Raw genomic sequence first — 18,564 nt, forward strand, 5'->3', positions numbered from 1 at the left:
CAAAACAAGTGGCTTTGTGTGGCAAAAGGTTAAATGCATTCTAAAGTACAAGTTATCACAAATATTAGATTAGCTTTTGAATATAATCATAATGCATTTGTACATTTAAAGACGTGCACATATTCCATGTCAATTCATTATGTATATATAATCAGCCTCAACATTAAATCCAAGTGGTGGTTTAAATGTTGTGGTGGACATGTAAAAAATGTAATGCTGATCACGTTTGTTTCTCCCAGCAGGGCTATGTCCTCGGCAGCCACCACATCTCCATCTGTGGACAAAGTGGACGGATTTTCGCGAAAGTCTGTCAGGAAGGCCAAGCAGAAGCGGTCGCAAAGTTCGTCCCAGTTCCGCTCTCAGGGCAAACCTATAGAGCTCACGCCCTTGCCACTGCTCAAGGGTAAGACGTAGCAAATGTATAACTGCATGTGTGTGTGCTTGTTTGCGTTGGTGGGTTTAAGGCTGAATAGAGAGATAACCAAGCCCAGTGTAAATGCTAACTTATGCCTTTTGTAGTTCTGATTATTAACGTCAGACTAGAGATATCAGTTACCACTTTTTACAAAGTCACGTACGACAACACGAATCTGTGGGAATTCGGTGGAACACAGCTGATGTAGTTTCAGTTAAAGCTACCTGGTAGAAATGCTAATCATTTTGACAGCGTACCTCCACTGTCTCGCTTGAGAGAAAACTTATTGCAAAACTGAATCAATAAACAAAGTCAGCAAACACACTTTTCCCTTTCTTCCCTCAGTATGAGAAACAAGGATTGCAGCAAATTAGAGTGCATTTCAAAGCAAAGCTGGCAGCCATGTTGTTGAAAATAAGCTGCGGAGAAGAATGTACATTTCAGAAGTAATCATCATAAAATGCAAGTCTTTGACGTGTATGAGTGAAATATGCCATTTAAACACCTCACGTGTTGACAGTCCTTTACAATTGAACAACTAGAAGCAGGTAATTAGAGTTCTGTCCTTACGTCCCCCACAAGATTGGTGTGTAAGAAATGGGGAAAAATCCCACTGAACTGAATTGAAACACTTGAGGCCAGTAAAATTCCCTGACCTGTTAAAACTCTCCTGGTCCTGATGGTCAGTTTGTGTTGCCTGATCTGTGCTGCTTAATTTTTAAAAACAGCTGAAGATAATGTTGGAAAAGCTTTGGCAACGTTAGGTCAGTATAATATATATATTCTGAATGTGTTCCAAATGCCATTGAGGCTGTATCGTATTTTTGCCAGACGAAGTGCTGAAATCATGACTTTTATGGCAAGTGCATTTCATCAGTCTATTCCCAAAGAAGTATTTCACCCATATATCCTTGAATTTTGGGAACGTTGCAGTCCTGACTAGCATAAAATGATCTTCGGTTTTGAAACATTTCTCACCTGTACATCATCTGTTGGTCAAGATGTTAAATCTCAGTTAGTCATTAAATATGTATTTAAAACCCTGGTAGAGGGAAAATTTTCCTGCTTTTCTTCGGTGTTTCCTTCATTTTCTAAAGCTTCTGCTGTGAATCTGTAAAATTTGCTTCACCTTGACACCAGATTTTGTTAGTGTTTCTGTCTTCTGAGCTTGGTACTGCACAGAGCTGCTGTTGTGAATTTTTTACCAATATTGACTCAGCTCAAGCAGAGTTATTATTTAATATTGTGTGTGTGTGTGTGTCCAGACAGAAAATCCCTATGATCACACAGGTTCTTTCTGCTGTCTGTCCTCCACTGATGGCTCGTGTTGCTTTAAATTAGAAGAATAACTCTCATATTATTGGTTCTGCTCTCAGATTGTTACTTTGGAATAACTTTGAAAAATGATCTGGGACTTTCCTGTGTTCAGCATAAAAATGGATCTGATTTTGATATAATAGATATCATGCATGATTTTTCAAGGTATTTTATTACTAGCATTCGGAGACGTCAGTGATGTGTGATATTTACTACATAGAATATCAGTGCATATCTAAGTAGAGAGACATATTGACATGTACCTCTTCATATGAGTGTGTAGGTTAAGGTGAATTAGGATATGCTTGCTATGCAGACACACAGTAATGTTTCACATCTGCAGATTGCCAAACTGAGCTTTGTTGTTGTGTGGTTTGGAGGTGACAGATGGAATGCTACCAGACAGAAACCAGAGAGATCCGCCACTTGTCAGAGGTTGATGAAAACCACTTCCGGCTTTTTTGCTAGATGCAGGCTCCGCCCTGCTTCCCCATAGTAGGCAGCACAGGCCGTGAACTGCTCTTGCAGTGTTTGTGTGTTTCAGTATCAACTCACACTCGCCGTCCTCATGTACGCACAACGTCTGACCCTCCCTCTCATTACGCAGAGTGTTGTCTGTAAATCGCAGACATCACCAGTGAAAGTACACACTTGTTGGTAAAGAATGAATTGACATAAGTCTGGTTTGAATTGTTTAAAGATGCCAGAACTAAAGTTCTTAAAAAGAATAATATCTCATATCTTTTTTCTTTTTTTTTAAATGGCAACAGGAAATCTGCGTGGAAGCAATAAATTCCTAATAATTGTATATTCTTTTGCACAAAATGCACGTCAGTTATGACCTTTTCAATATTCGTAGCATGCTGTTTTCGCCAGCTTTGTATTTTTCTTGTTTGGAAATACTCAGACAAATCTTCTTATAGTCAATGAATCATCTATTGTCCCTTTATTAATAAATAATATTTAATGATTCTTCATGTGTCATCTTATAACGTGTTGACTGCCAGTGTGTGGTTTTTATTTAGTTAAGTCTGCTCATTAATAAATGAGACTGCAACTGTATTGTACACTTTTAATGTGTAATTGTAATATGACTTTGCCAGCGAGTGGAATGCAAAACCAACAGAACGTACTTTTTGAGTTCCTATCGTCGTAGTTAATATTTATGGCAGTGCGATATTCATCTTTGGCCAAGCAGCATAAATGGCCAGGCTTTTTCAGCACCTTTCAGCTTCAGTTTTGCACATTCTCTTCACATTCCCACAGCTCCACACATTTCTCACCTCCCCAGTACAATCACAGGCTGCTGCTCCTGACTGCAGCTCCACTGGAACCCTTCTTTTAGCTGCGCGCAGTCTCTTTCAAGAGGCGTCTTACAACGAAATGAGGCTGCACTGAATTAGAAACCCAATCGATAACAGATTTGACTGCTAGGTGTTATTTGCCTTCTGCTTTTTTTGTATCATATCATTTTCCTGCAAAGTCCTACTGTACATTCTAAAATAAAACAAAGTGTATAGCTTTCTTTGTGTCTTTTCTGCTAGAGGAGGTTCACTATAAAGCAGAAAAGTACGTGGTACATTGCACAAAGTAATTCCACGCAGTAAAACACGCAGATGAGAGTGAAGGTGAATAAACACAGTTTGTGTTTTAAAAGATGGCAGCATGAGGAAAAGTTGCAGTGCAGAGGTTGTTTCCATCCATGAAATCGTAGCGCAAATTCAATTTCTCTTTTTACTAGTTAACATTAGCTTGCGACTCATATACAGCTACTGGCAGTGGGGTGTTATCTTGCTCTTGCATGACAAACACAAAATGTAAATTAATTACAACCAAATTATGTGAATATTTATCGTCATGCAAGAGAAAACAGTGCCCTGCAGCCCCACTCCCACCTACTCAAAAGGCATATTAAACAGAGCACAGATAATGGCATGAAAGTCACAAACTTTACATTTTGTTACATAAATTAAAATTTGCACAAAGGTTATAATACGAAATACAGACTCGTGATAATACTTAGGATTTTTCATGTAGAATGACGTTGAGTAGCTCTAGATTGTTTGTGTAAACTTAAGACATGGGAACAATTTGGCAAATAAACTTTATTTGTCCTGTCTCTGTTACAATTCACTGACTTAGATTAACAGTAAGACCTGATGCAGAAGGAAACAGACATCTCGACTTTGAAGTGAATTGAGTGCATATACTGGCATCTCTGAAGTTTCCTAATGATCATGTGTCAGAGAGGGTTATGAGCAGTTGTCTGTCAGATGGTTCTACGCTTACTGCAGAAAAAAGGAAACGTGTTTTAGAGCAGTTTTGTTTGGTGAATATTCTTCTAGTTCTGTCTGTAAGCTTCGTGCATTGCAGATGGTTTTGTGTCCCGTTGTTCTTCGTGAAGTAATGAAATGCAAACATGCCACAACCTAGAGGTTGTTAGGAAGCAGGAGTTGGGTTTTCTCCAAGAATTTGCCTCAGCATACTTTCTTGTCACAAGACTACTCCTCTCACCTCTCAGCCTCCCTACAATCCCATGTATGTCCAAGTCGACCAAGTGGAAGAAAAAGGATTTAGTTTGCTTCTTCAACTTGTCTGTTGTTAACTTTAGGCCACAGATAGACAGTAAACTCTGTGGTTAAAGCCAACAGCCTTGTGTTAAACCACCAAGCAGAAAAATTGAATTTAATGAATGAAGTCAGCCATTCTAGAACTAGAGTGGTCTCAGATGGAAGTAATGCATATACATTATGGTTTTCAGGTTCCCCACTCAATGATTGTCATTGTCATTTCTTTTACAGACAGGCTCCTCTACCTCTAAACTCTCAGCGTTATGTAACTGCCAGGGAGATGTGTATCAGACAGTACTGTTATTTACAGGCTGCTCGCCTCTAAAGCTCAACGTGTACAGGAATGTTTCACACCAGGGTTTAAAAAAAGCGTGTGTGTATTTATATACATATACAAGTATGAGTATGCATCAAGGCTGCGTTTTGTGAAGTATTATGGTTTGTACATTCATTGTTCTCTTTCACACTCAAGGATATTCTTCACATTAGAAGCTCCCTTCAAAGCCCCATCTCCTGTTTGTTTGAAGTCCAATTACTTGTTATCTTGCTGTGTGTATTTTGCATAGTAATGTTTGAGAATTGTTTAGAGAATTGGTAGAAGAGGTATCTTTTAGTTTAAGGACACTTTAATAGCAGAACTTCCCATGTTTTTGAAAAATCATTTCCTGTTTTCTCACCTTTTCATTTATTTTAAATACCTGTAGAGGAAGTCATTTATAAAAGTGTGGCAGTGGAGATGTTGGCTTCCATTCGGGGGAAAAATAACCTGCTATTCTCCTTGTACCACTTTTAACCTTTTCTGCTTGGCTGAATATTTTTCCTATTTCCAAAAGCACATCATCAGGATTAACAAATCACATCTTTCTCCGCCTCCTTTTGCATGCGGATTAATCTCCACCATAGGTCAAACGTTAACTAGACTTGACGAGCAGGGTCTCGGTAAGGCATGGTGGATTACATAAATCCTGTCAGCAGTGCAGCTCATTCCTCGACGTGGAGAGGAAGATGAGGAGGGTGCAGTTTCCTCAAGGGGTTCCCTGGGCAGAACGGATGACGCACACTGTCAGGAATTTTCACAATAGACCCAGTCGGTGTCAATTCCCAGCCAAAGCCACACCCTTAGTTCAACAGATGTAGACCTGTCTCTGAGTTTTTTATTCAAACAAAATGTTTTCTACAAGGTGCAACTAGACGTATGAAAGTTGATGTACTGAACGTACAGAATTTGATTTAGCTACGAAAGCCACTCGTGTGAACATGCAGGAACATGCCGTTTCCTGCACAGTGTGCTAATACCATTCACTTGCTTTGGTGTCTGAAAAGAACCGGAGCTGGTGCCTAATTAATAATCTGATTGTAATATCAAAGTATGAATTATAAAAATAATGAGAGATTTAGTGAGAGAGTGTATCTGAAGTACTACTCGGAGCTGTTAAGGCAGTTTGCATGGACTCATCAATCATCTGTTAATTGCTATTAAAGTAATGTTTCTCACATTTTCCCTACATGAGTTTTGCATGATGTCAAACACCAGAAAATATTTCAGTTTAAAAAGTAACTGTTACCTTAAATCCACACATAGTACATATGGTTTGAGGGTTGGCTTTGGTGTAGCAGTAACTGAACATCCAGTCCCAAATTATTTAACATGTACACAGTTAAATCCAGTTAAGAAAGTGGAGGTTGCTGACTTTTTCTCCTTAGAAAATGCTGATCACACCTCTTTTCCCAAGTAGTGGCCCATTGCCCTTTAGCAAGGCCCTAAATCTTCCAGCGCAGCACTGAGGTCGTACTACACAACTCCCAGTTGGTGCTGTCTACAACTGCTTGGATGTAAAGCAAAATCAAAACATAGACACTCAGCCAGAATATCATGGAAAAGTAGGTGAATTTATAAGCCAAAAAAGATATTGGAAGCCTTCCTGCATCTGCTGCTTGAAGACCTTAAATAGTTTTGTTTCTTTTACTCAGTGACATTTTCTTCAAAGTAATAAAAACTCTTAACTTAAAAAAGAAACTTTACCCAGTAAGAAATAAAGACCACAGTAATATTGTAAAAAATGATGGTGGAAGTATTATAATCTCATTTGCCAGTGTTAGTTTGCTACAATTGTTTGGCTTCAACAAGTGTTTCCACAGAGATCTGAGCGAGAAAGGAATGCAAACATGAGAGCGAGGGAAAGAGCAGGAACGAGTCTGACAAAAACCTGGAGGAAGGATTAAGAGTCCTTTAATGTTGTTTGGCAGGGGCAGTAAAGAAGGAGGAGAGGGAGAGGACTCCTGTCAGGCAACAGCGAAATCCCACTCTATTTGGGAATCTGGCCCATTTTTTTTCACAAGTCCTTCTATTTTTTCAATATTATAAACCTTAAGTACTGAATATATGCCTGTATCTTATAAGCAACGAAAAAAGTCAGAAATAAAAGAACAACCCCAGGCAAAGCTTTTCCAAACTCTTGTGTTTCCCCAGATAGAAAAATGACTCTTAAGCTACAACAGATTCCAACATTTAACAGAGGACAGTCGAACACTTGCCTGTGCCTGTTACGTCTGGCTCTAAACTGAAGGCATGATGGCAAACTTGAGGCACCAGTGTCCATGTGAGGAGAACTTGAAAAACATGTCAATAAAAAACGAGCCTCCTGTTGTAGTCGTCCTCCTGCCTCTCACTCTGCCGTGGTGACTTGTTTTCCTCCTCCCAGTTCTCACCGAGCTGCTCCACTCTCCTAACACACTGACGTGAGCTGCTGTGACGTCTCTGAATCAGCTCCCTCCTCCAATCGCAGATCCTGTGGCACATATGAGGAAAAAATGTCAAACACAACACTGTTGGCAGACACATCTGATTTCCACAGCAGCCCGACCTACTGTGGGCCAAATCCTCCTGTGGCTGAACATGCTGTTGACATGTTCAGCCAAAATTAGGTTCCTTTCGCGTCTGGGTTTAATATCCACCTCATGTAGGAGGACTGATCTCTCTGGGCAGCAGGTTTTTTTGTTTTTGTTTTATAAAGAGGAGGAAAAGTAGAACGTGATGTACAATGTACCTCCCCTGGCTCTCTCTGTAGCTCCCTCTAGTTTGGTTTAAGGTCTGGACTTGCTTGGCGCTTTTCTACCTTCTTGCTTCCCAAAGCACTTTACAGTTGCTTCTCATTTACCCATTGACACAGTGTTGGTGGCAGCTGCCGTGCACGGTGGTTACCTGATCACCAGGGATCCATCGGGAGCAACTTGTGGTTCAATGTCTCACCCCAAGGACACTTTTACATACTGTATAGACAGGAGGAGCGGGGATTGATCCGCCGCCCTCAGGATTGGTGAGATGACCTTTTTTCCTCCTGAGCCACGGTGCCCAATGAAGTTTAACAAGTGAAGCCCACTGCCACACTACCTCATCGTCCCTCCCCTCTACGTTCTTCCCTCAGGAGAAACATGATCCACGAGGTATCTCTTTACAGTTTTCCAGCCTTACTCGCTACAAACAAGCCACGAGAGGAGCGTGGGTCTGCCGAATTTCTGTCGTCCACATGTTTAAGTCCAATCAGCCCACACTGTGACCCTTTTCTACTGTTGGTGCCTAACTGGGAGCGGAAACCTGATTAAGTGAGTGACAGTTTGTAATGTTGCGTGTAGTTGGGTAGTGCACTGTTGCTAGCACAGAAGCGTTAAGTGTTAAAGTTAGCTGCTGCTGTCAGGGGCAGCGGCTGCTACTGCTGCTGGTCCAGCCGTGTGTGTGTGTGTGTGTGTGTGTGTGTGTGTGTGTCTCACGCAGGACTTAAAATGGAATGGGATGGTAACAGAAGACAAGTGTTTTTACTGGCTCAGAGGAGAATGGAAAGTTCACTGGTGGAATGAGAACATTTTATCTTTGACTCTTATGTGGAACAATGTGTTGGTTTGTATGAGCAAATGTGGGCATTTAAGAAGAATTGACTCAGTTTGTTGCGATGCATCAGACCAGTTGACAACGATGTAAAATGTGATCAAAGAAACCAGTATTTGCAAAGAATTTCACTTTTAGAATCCTTAAGTGCAGTTTGCTGAGCTTCCATCTGCTCTGCTTGTACGTATCTGTGCAGCACTGGGAAACACACACGTGTGAGTAGTATCTACACTAAGGGCTACAGAAGTTATCTTTATAACTGAATAATCAATAAGTCTTGAAAAATGTCTGTCACAATGTCCCACTGCCCTCTAAGAATGTCTTTTTCTTTTCTGCATTGCATGCAAAGCAATGAGTAAATTATGCAAAACAATAAACCATAACACTGTAAATCAATTGACAGATGGCAAAAGTGACAGTAGAAACATCAGGAAACATGTAGAGACTTGTAAGTTAAAAGAAGAATTACACAAGTAAAATAAGGGGGAAACACTGAACCAAACAAGGTAAATACCATGGTAACATTTATTTTTATTGACCAACAGTTGAGGCAGCTACTTAGAAGACATTTACAAATTCTGACCTTCCAGAAGTTGAAACTATAAAATATTCAGTTTTCTTACGTTAATAATTGACAGATGTTAACGTCATTATAGAAATATATATTTTAACAGTTTTCTACTAAGCATTTCTTACAAAACAAAAAGTAAACCTGTATCTCATGCTGAAGGTTGAGTAAACACAAGAACTTTGCATAGGGAAATAAAGTCTGAAATAAATAAAATCAGCATTTAATCCATTAGCATAGCTGTCTGAAAAGCAAGCAGTCACTGAAAATGTTAGTAAATGAGTTGCCAGCCTTTAAATGAAAAACACACATCGTTTAATCCAAGTAGATACAGCTGAGGAAAACGCATGAGGAGAGCTTGTTGGTTCAGTTACAGTTACTGATGGGTAGATGACACCTCATGGAAGAATAACAAAGAGAAGTTCTTGTAGCATGTTGGCGATTTAGTCTCTTTAAGACCAGTTCTGCTTTGGAAAAAACTCTTACACAAGGTACAGACGAGGCAGGAGGACAAAAACATTTGACAGCAAGATATTAGAGGTGCAACGATAAAGTGCAGCTGTTTCTGTTAGACAGCTCTGTGGAGCAGAGCCCACATTTTACCTACAAATAAAATGAAAAGTTGAAAGGTCAAAATGATCCCAGACTGGAGAAAATGTCCTTTTTCTCGATGGTTTCATAAATATGTGGATAATAATGAAACAAAAACTAATTCAAACAGCATCAAACAAAGTGTCCTCCTCCTTTGAGCTTCCTGATAAACCCACTTTGGTGCTTCACTTACTTACGACACAGCAGCTGCATCAGTCACGTGATTTTTCTCAGTCACACACACCGAGACAGGGTTTTGCTCTTTGTGCTTGATGCACACACCTCTGCTTCAGTATAGTTTGAGCCATCATTAGTTACAGTGAAGCAATTACTGCTATGTGAGACCTGTGAGACCTGTGAGCCCCCTGACCCTGTTCACCTGAACACTGTCTTTGTGTGAACTATCCCAGGAGGATCTTCCTCCTGCTGCTTCATCAGACTTCAAGTTTTTAAAGCACGGAAAGTTGACGAGAAACATCTACTGTCATGAAGTACAGACCTGTGACCTGTGGAGGCCTATACAGGCCAAATGCCCCACTGTGGCCATTTGTGGCATTTGAGATGAGGCCCTGTAGAAATAATGTTTGAATTCATTTTTAGGGTTAGGGTGGGGGTATTAAACATGTTTTGTATATGTTATATGTACATCTGTATTCAAAAAATACTAATATTCCTGCATGTTAAGGCAAAAGCTGTCTCCAGCTTTGTGTACAGTTCTTTTGAAACAGTTACCATAGTTACAGGTGTTGTTCTCTGTCATGAGATGAACAAAAAAAGTCTGTTTGATGTTAAGTCAGTAGATGATGTTTCTCAGCTACTCTGTGAGCGGGTTTATTATGGGATATACATTCATTTAGACTCCTCCTCCAGGTGACTTCATGATAGTTTCACTTTGGGGGAACTTGGCCTGCTCCAGGAGAAACCAGGTGGGGCCACCAAAACTGTGTCTCCGTCCACGTTGCGCGAAAACATTTGAGTGAGTAGAGCATTGAAGACGGAGGAGTTTAAGAGTTGAAGTGCTTCTCGGAGTGGAGAATTTTGAATAGTGAATAGTTCTTTAGCCACATAGAACAGGTAGCAAAGAGTTTTTTCACTGCATAGCGATCGTGTAAAACCCAGTAAATGTTTTGTGACATACAAACAAATTATTAGGAGCTATTTCAAAATGACTGCAACAAGCATGTTTTTATGTGCAGTTTACTTATTGAACTGTACAGGGACCATCACTCCATCAGACTGGATCAAGCAAAAGGTGGATTATAGTTTGGTATTACAAGTGTTCCAAGGTACTATTAAGATAAAAGAGCAAAAGGCTACAGATTGATGCAGCGTTATAAAGTGGATAATGATAATAACCCTGCTATACACCTGTCATCGACGTTGCAGGGGTATCATTTTTGGTCTCAGTGAGATAGAAGACATTTCGTACCTGTGACACCGTGTTACCTAAACAATAGAGTGAAAGTTGACTACAGCTGCCATAGCTCTGCAATCTGCTGTGTTGTTGGCTACAGTACCAGGGAGCAAAGTTTACTGAGGATGGCTGCACGTGTTAACGATTGACAGTGGCCGAGCGCCTCGTGTGAGACCTGACAACATAGAGATATGAGCACAGACACTTTGTATCTGGGTCATGAATATATGTTTCTGTTAGAGTTCTTCCATTACACACACCCTGCACTCGTGCATATGCCGGACCAGTATGTGCATGTGTAGCACTGGATGAACACTGAAACTTTATTATTCTCAAGCCTTTGCTATGTTTGTAGGCTGTAAGAACTCCAAGATAATCACAAAACTCTACTGCAGCACAGTTTCCAAGAAGAAAGAACCTCAAACTGTGTTACTGCACACACTACTTGGATCCTGTTGATTGCTGTTCTGACCTTTATTAAACAAAAGTTCAGTTGATTAACAGAAAACAAGTTTTAGACGGTAATTGTAATAACCTCTTCATACTTTTAAGGTGACAGTATTCTTTCTGTACAGAGAAAAAAAAAAGTCAACAGTTTTTACAAAGAAACCAAAAATAGTGTTACTTAGTTCATCACACTAAGGTACCACCTGGGACAGTCTGTCTGGGCAGGTAGCTGGTGCTAGCAAAGGAATTGGGGTGTAAACCAATATACTGGCAGTTGGCTGACTTGTCTCTTTTTTTTGCTTGTTTTATTGTTAAAGCATCTTGAAACTTTTGCCACTATTGTATAATTTGTTATTTGTGGCCACAGTAGCATCAGTTAGACATTGATTTGCCAAACAAAAATGTAAGACGTATCTTGTTTTCTAATTCAAATATCTCTTGGTATTGAATGGTTGCTTGGAAAAAGGAAGACATTTAAAGGCTGTCAGACCTTGTGATAGGCACCACTGTCACTATTTAAACGCATACATTAGATTCAGTTAATGGGTGATCAGATATTGTCAGAACATATTGTTATCGTTCTGTTCTCTAATTATCAAATCTGAACTTAGACTGATCACAGCTTCAACATATCTAAATGTTCTACGTACATCTTTGAGCAAGATCATTTTGTCTTTTGTGCAGTGTCACACATCTATATATACAAATGATTCCAAGTCACGAATGCCTTACATTTAATAATAATCCTAACAGCCTAGTATCACTCAGGTGATCACAAGCAGGTGAATCAAGAGCTTTGCACAAATTGCACAGTCACACCAACAAACCACACAATTTAACGTCTGTCGATTTGGATTTATTAGGCAACCGCAAAAAAAAAAGTGTCTAACCACAAGAAAACCATAAAAAGTGCCACTGACCCCTGACCAGCAGTAGGACACTGTCTGCTTGCCTGGGTCAGCTGAAAAGCAGCCCATTTCTCTGGGTAAATGAAGTTAATTAGAAGCCACTAATCTCCAGAGAGGAGGGCAAAGGTCACACTCCCAGTGACAATGCTCCTTCAACAGCCCATCATGTTTGCTATTGCTGTTCTACTAATCTCCAGTCCACTTGACCCTCTAATCATTATATCATAATAATGTGTGTACAAAGATAATATCTTCGTATCCACTACATGATATTCTACAAACTGACATTCAGGACTTCTGAGTCCATCTGTTGGAGCTGTTCAACCTCTAGCTTGCTATGCTGTAACTCAAGCCCGCTCACACGGTCAAACACACACAAACACACACACTGCTTTTAGAGACGAGGGGTTTTCCCCTTTACACCGTGTGTGTGTGGACTGTTCTTAAACAGTGCACCTCCTGGTCACCTTCCAATGCTTTTCTTCACGGACTTGTGTTTCCACTGAAATCTCTGTGTACAGAACAGTATGAACTAACAATAGTGTAGCACAGTTTTAAATCATTTTCCATTTTTCATGTAACCTAATGTCACCTGCTGACCAGAATTTTATCATCATGTGAACATTTCCAGTAAAATTGAGTGCACTATTTTTATTACTTTAATGCTAAATGTACGTTATTGTTTCTGTGTGGTTTAATGAATTCCAATTAGACAAGTGCATAGCAGCTTTAGCATTGGAGTTTAGCTTCTGTCCCAAACCTGTTTCAGAACATGTCTGATAATTGTGTTTGTTTTGTTGTTTTGTGTGCGTGTGGATGCACATACAGTCTGCTACATCCAGACCTTGTGTTCAGTATCCTGATCCTGTTATGTAATTAGACTATCTTAAAGGAGTTCCAGTGGTGAGCCATCCAACTGCTCTGTCTTGCAAGTCGTTAAGCTTTTTTCCACCATTAATTAAGAGGCAGCGACTTCTCTCTTCCTCTGCCAAGGGAACTCAGAAGCTGAGAAACAGAACAGACAAGGAGGAGAAAACCAGGCTGAGGCTACGAAAGCCTGAGCAGAGTATCAGTGTTTCCACAGACCAGGCCCACAGTCATAAAGTATCTCAGAATAGTTGTGTTGATATGGGACCAGTTTGCTTCACAAGAAGTAGTAATGCCTTTCTAGTTCTGTGCCCCGGTGTCAACAATCATCCTCAATTGGTCCTGATTTCTCAGAACGTGGTTAAAATCTACAGGGAGACCAGTTTTTAAATAGAAACAGGTTTTGTCAACTGAAATTGTCATTCAGCACAACAGGTTCCTTTCCTAACTTGCATTACCAAAATGTAGTCTGTTGTCCGGCTAGTTTCCCTAAACCTATGAAACCTGCCGATCTTAGCTTGCTGCCACAGGTTTCTGGGTCTGAAACGACCTGTGTGTGTTTAAAAGCCCAGCTTCATTCATCTAAACCTTAGACACCACTGTTGGTAGAACAAACACAATTCAACAGCATCAGACATTACAGCGTCTAAAATAATTATACAGTTGCATCTGCACATATGAAACTAGGCCAATCTTTATAAAGTGAAGATTTATTGGAGTGGATTAGTTTTGGTGTGTGTGCTCAAATTTGTGTCCTGTTAAAATGACAATAAAGCAGTTTTCTCAGATTCTTGTTGCTGCTCTAAGGCCTAGCTGAGGTTCCACTCGGGGGTTGTTCCTTGCTGATGTATATGAAGAGATTCTGGGTTATTCTAGGCTGCAGCGCACACACACACACATTCTCTTGAACACTTTAAGTACAGTCACACACATTTTCATGCTGCACACTCCCTCGCTCTCTCACTTTCTGTTCCTTTCACACATTCATACTCTCTCACCCTGCTCCAAGCTGGTTAGATGTGTTCTCTCTCTCTGTAGAGGGATTACTGTGTCCCGTGTGATTATCTGTCTATTAATAGCTTCCTTTAAGGCTGTTCACATGTATAGTGGCAGAGCTGCAGGATCCGGAGGCCTCTAGGTCCTGCAAAACAGGCTGACCCAGTAAATACTGTAATGAACTGTAGCGTACTGTACACTATCATAATGGAAGGAAGACTCGGAAACAAGTGTGCACAAAAAACAAATGCATACTTTGCATTGCAAACAAAGGAAATATATGACTGTGTGTATCTCAAGTATTAATATTTAGGTTTTATTTCAGCTGCACTCAAATGCCTCTGTAGCCAAAACACGGAGACTCAGAAAAAACGTTTTAGCTCAGGCCAACAGGGTGGTGAACTCTGCACACTCTGTGTATCTTGAACCATATTTAGTCCCCCTGAATGCTGTGCACTGGCCTGGAAATTTGCATACCGACACTTGAGCTCGTTCAAAATCCTGTATTATGGTTTGTCTCATACAATGAAATTTGCATGGTCTATGATACTTAGGACGTGCAGTCAGTCCAGAACATACTGCATTACAGATTCTGTTTGAGTAATTCATTCTCCATATGACCTATGAAAAGTCCTTGGATAATCTGAGGTACAACAGAGAGAATATACTGAATCCGTGTCCTTGTCTGCGTGTCTGAAATGATTATTATTTCAAACTTTTATTAAATGTCTGATTTATTGGCAAGTAACTTTTTATAATAACAACAACATGAAACACTTCACACTCATTATCTTGTGTAGGCTGCAATTTTTAATATGTTCAAAAGTTTAACTAATAAACTTGAATGTATTTTGAATGAGCCACTTGTTTCTCTCACTTTGCTTCGTGACACTTGATGATTAGTGTTCACACTTGCCACCAAACCTGCAGCTGTTGCACTTCTAACGTCAGTCAGGCAACTAATATGGAAAATTACCTTGTGTTGTTTTAAAAATTGCTGGTAAACAACTGGGACTTAAAAGCATTTGCTGTGAAAAATGACTCTGTATTGGGAGAATGTTCCTCCATCTCACGAAATTGTGAAGCAGGGATTAAATGTGCAGAGCCCAGGACTCCTGCCAGTCACCCAGGGTTTGGGTTTGTTTGTGACTGGCCTGGTTGGATGCAGCCTCTGAGCTGTGCTGAAGGAGAAGGGCAGCAGGTCGTGAGTAACTAGTGGCATTTGGATCAAAACCTAGTCAGAATAATCACTTTGAATGCGCTTGGTGAGATTTGCCAAGGGTTGTTTCCCAAGATAGGAAATTGCACGCTGTGGATATTCGGAGCTCAAGGAAGAGAATTTCAGCTGAATTTACATTAGAATCAGAAAAAGACGCTGATACTAGATGCTTGTGTCTTTGGTCTAAAACAAAAATGTTTGTAAAGTTGATGTATTAAAGGGCAAAATAGGACGGGGGGAAATTATTTTGACTATCAGTTTATTTTCAGTAAGTAAGTCTTGATTTAGATTTTTACCTGAGTCACTTCATTGTCGTGATATGTCATAGTAAAACTTCTTTTAGCAACCCAGTCAAGCTCAACCTGTAACTTGCTGTAATTTTTATTACAGTGAATGAAAAATGACATTAGCTTCTATTTCCTGCCAAAGATTATGGGCCAAAAGCGTAAAGCGAAACTCTGCTCAATCACTCATTCATGCGCTGACGTGAATATTAAATCAGGGTCACACACATGACCTGGACCAAGTAACTGATATAAGCACTCTGTTACTGGAAAAGACTCTCGCATCATCGCATAGTACGAAAAATACAAACTTATCCAGGATATGTTCTTCATCGGTCGCATTCCTTGTGTCAGGCCTAAACCAGAGACCTGTCAGAAGCACCTTACGTGGGCTAAGACGAAAAGGGACTGGACTGTTGCACGGTGGTCCAAAGTCCAATTCTCAGATGAAAGTAAATTTTGCATTTCTTCTGAAAATCAAGGTACGAGAGTCTGGAGGAAGAGTGGAGATGCTTGAGGTCCAGTGTGAAGTCACTGATGGTTTGTGGGGCCGTGTCTTCTGCTGGTGTTGGGCCACTGGGTTTCATCAAGTCCAAAGTCAGCGCAGCGCAGCACTTCCTGCTCTGCTGACAAGCTTTATGGAGACGCTGAATTCATTTTCCAGCAGGACGTGGAACCTGCCCACACTGCCAAAAGTACCAATACCGGCTTTAATGGCCATGATATTATTGTGCTTGATTGGAGAGCAAACGCAACTGACCTAAACCCCATAGAGAATCTCTGTCACGAGGAAGATGAGAGACCCCAGACCCATCTGTGCAGATGAGCTGAAAGCTGCTATCGACACAACCTGGCCATCCAAAACAGGCTGATCGACTCCAAGCTGCGTCGCACTGATGCAATCATTCGAGCAAAAGGAGCCCAACCAAGTATTCAGTGCTTACAATGTACCAATAGTAGACACGGTTTTCAGCTGATGTTTCTGTATTAAAAATTGTTTATTATTAGTGTTATGCAATGTTCAATATTTCTAACACACTGAATTTTGGGTTTTAATTAGCTGAAAGCCACAATCATCAAAATGTAAATACATTTTAAATGTATGTTAATGTTTCATTTTTTGGAATAAATATATTTTTCAATGAAATTCAAATTTGAGATGCACCTGTATATGTTTTGTGTGTGACTTAAGAATTCCTGATGACAGGCGCGCGCTCGCTCACTCACTCACTCACTCACTCACTCACTCACTCACTCACTCACTCACTCACTCACTCACTCACTCACTCACTCACTCACTCACTCACTCACTCTCAGTGCTACTGGTGTGCAGCTCTCACAGAAGCTTATCTCTTATATAATAATTGCCCCGTCCTCTCAGGATGGGAACATGAGGTCTGAGTTGTGCTGATCAGGGATGAGCATTCTTCATCTTGATGCAGGTCTGAACTCTGTGTGACCCTCTGGCTTGTCTGTCAGGGTGGAATCAGAATAGAGACTTCCGTTGTCTTTTTGTTCCTGCACATTCATATGGTTTCTGACAGCTCAGCTTCTGCCACCCCCATCAGAAACCTTCACTGCTGCTAATGAGGCTGTCACATTCATCTGCCCTATGCAAAGCAGGAAGATGAAGAAGAAAAAAGCTTATGCAGAGCAAGAAACTTTTTTTTTTTTTTTCCTTTTCTGTGTAGGAGTAGCACCTTAGTTTTTTACTGACATTTTTGTTCAAAATGAAGAGAGTTAACCTGAACAACTCATAAAGTTGTGGAAGATGATGCTCTCTAAACTTTCACTGGCTCTTCCTGCTAAACTACATACGTGGTTTATCCTGTGTTTACACCAAACAAGAACTGTGCAGCTGCTGAAGCTATGGGGAAATGGTCACATTACCAAATGCATAATAAAGAGAAACTTCCAAGTATTTTTAATTCATTTCACTCTAAAACCTTATAATTTCTTCTTTCTCAACTTAAAAGCTTCTTCATTGTGCTTTATAACCTGTTTCTACTAGATGTGTTTAATCTTTGAAATACATATTGTTTTATGTAGACTTGACTTGGCAGGCTATCTGCAGTAGATCAAAATCAAGGTGATATTATTGTTAATGTGGTTCTGAAGGTTCTGTTTACTACATTTCTAAAAGAAGTGAATGTCTCAGTGTTTCTCAGTAGTGTTCAGTGGCATCTTCTGTATCTTGTCACCAAAATACAACAGAACAGTTACAGAACAGCTGAAAAACAACTCATCTCCCTGGAAAATGTTTGCTAAATCAATAACTTCAATCAATTAAATATTGATTATTTCAGCAGTTTTCAGTACTGGCAAACAAGGTCTACATACTGGCCCCTCTGTACCACATCTGGAGCCACGTAACTTCATAATGACGGTCATAACAAAGCATAACTTACTGAGCAAACTCCACGGGCTGAAAATGGCTTTGAAAGCCAGGAAGCAGGTCTCAGGTTTTTGTATGAATACATGTAGAAATTCAACACAAATCAGCAAAGCAGAAACTACAAAAAATAAACTACATAGATAGAAAAGTAACAGGAAGTCCTTTTCTTTTGACAGTAATTTACAGAGAACACGGAGTGTGGAAAGTGGGCTGGGGGCACTTCAAACAGAAATCCTGGTTCAGGTTTATTTCTGCGCCAGTTTAACAAACTTTCTCTTCCCCTCTCTTTCTGTGTGTGTGTGTGTGTGTCTTTTGTTCTTTTGTGCGTTTGATTTATGCGTTGCAGACGTGCCAGCACCGGAGCAGCCAGAGCTGTTCCTGAAGAAGCTGCAGCAGTGCTGTACTGTGTTTGACTTCATGGACACACTGTCAGACCTCAAGATGAAGGAGTACAAGCGCTCCACACTCAATGAGCTGGTGGACTACGTGACCGTCAGCCGGGGCTACCTGACGGAGCAGGCCTACCCCGAGGTCGTCAAAATGGTGAGAAGGGACCAGCACAGGCATTCAACACACACAGTAGAGACCTCGTAGCCTGTACAACACCCACGTTTTGCTACAGACCAAAATATTCTTGCATGTTTTACAACCTTTTGGCCTTAAAACAGAAAAGCAGCATCACCTTGCTGC

The 18,564-nt window shown here is 40.4% G+C and overlaps 1 protein-coding gene across 7 annotated transcripts in view; it reads left to right on the forward strand.

Annotated features, from left to right (window-relative positions):
• Positions 1–18,564, forward strand: part of ppp2r5eb (protein phosphatase 2, regulatory subunit B', epsilon isoform b) — a 38,190-nt gene that overhangs the window by 7,851 nt on the left and 11,775 nt on the right. For 3 of the 7 annotated variants that reach the window (XM_067478865.1, XM_067478868.1, XM_067478863.1), the window contains exons 2-3: positions 240–403; positions 18,221–18,417. In XM_067478865.1, coding sequence (XP_067334966.1) covers positions 240–403; positions 18,221–18,417 — 361 coding nt within the window. Of the gene's footprint in view, positions 1–239; positions 404–7,770; positions 7,906–18,220; positions 18,418–18,564 lie in introns of those variants that run through there. The other 4 variants (XM_067478866.1, XM_067478867.1, XM_067478864.1 and 1 more) reach the window with 2 other exon arrangements.

This window comes from Channa argus, chromosome 16, assembly GCF_033026475.1.
Source record: "Channa argus isolate prfri chromosome 16, Channa argus male v1.0, whole genome shotgun sequence".
NCBI lineage: Eukaryota > Metazoa > Chordata > Actinopteri > Anabantiformes > Channidae > Channa > Channa argus.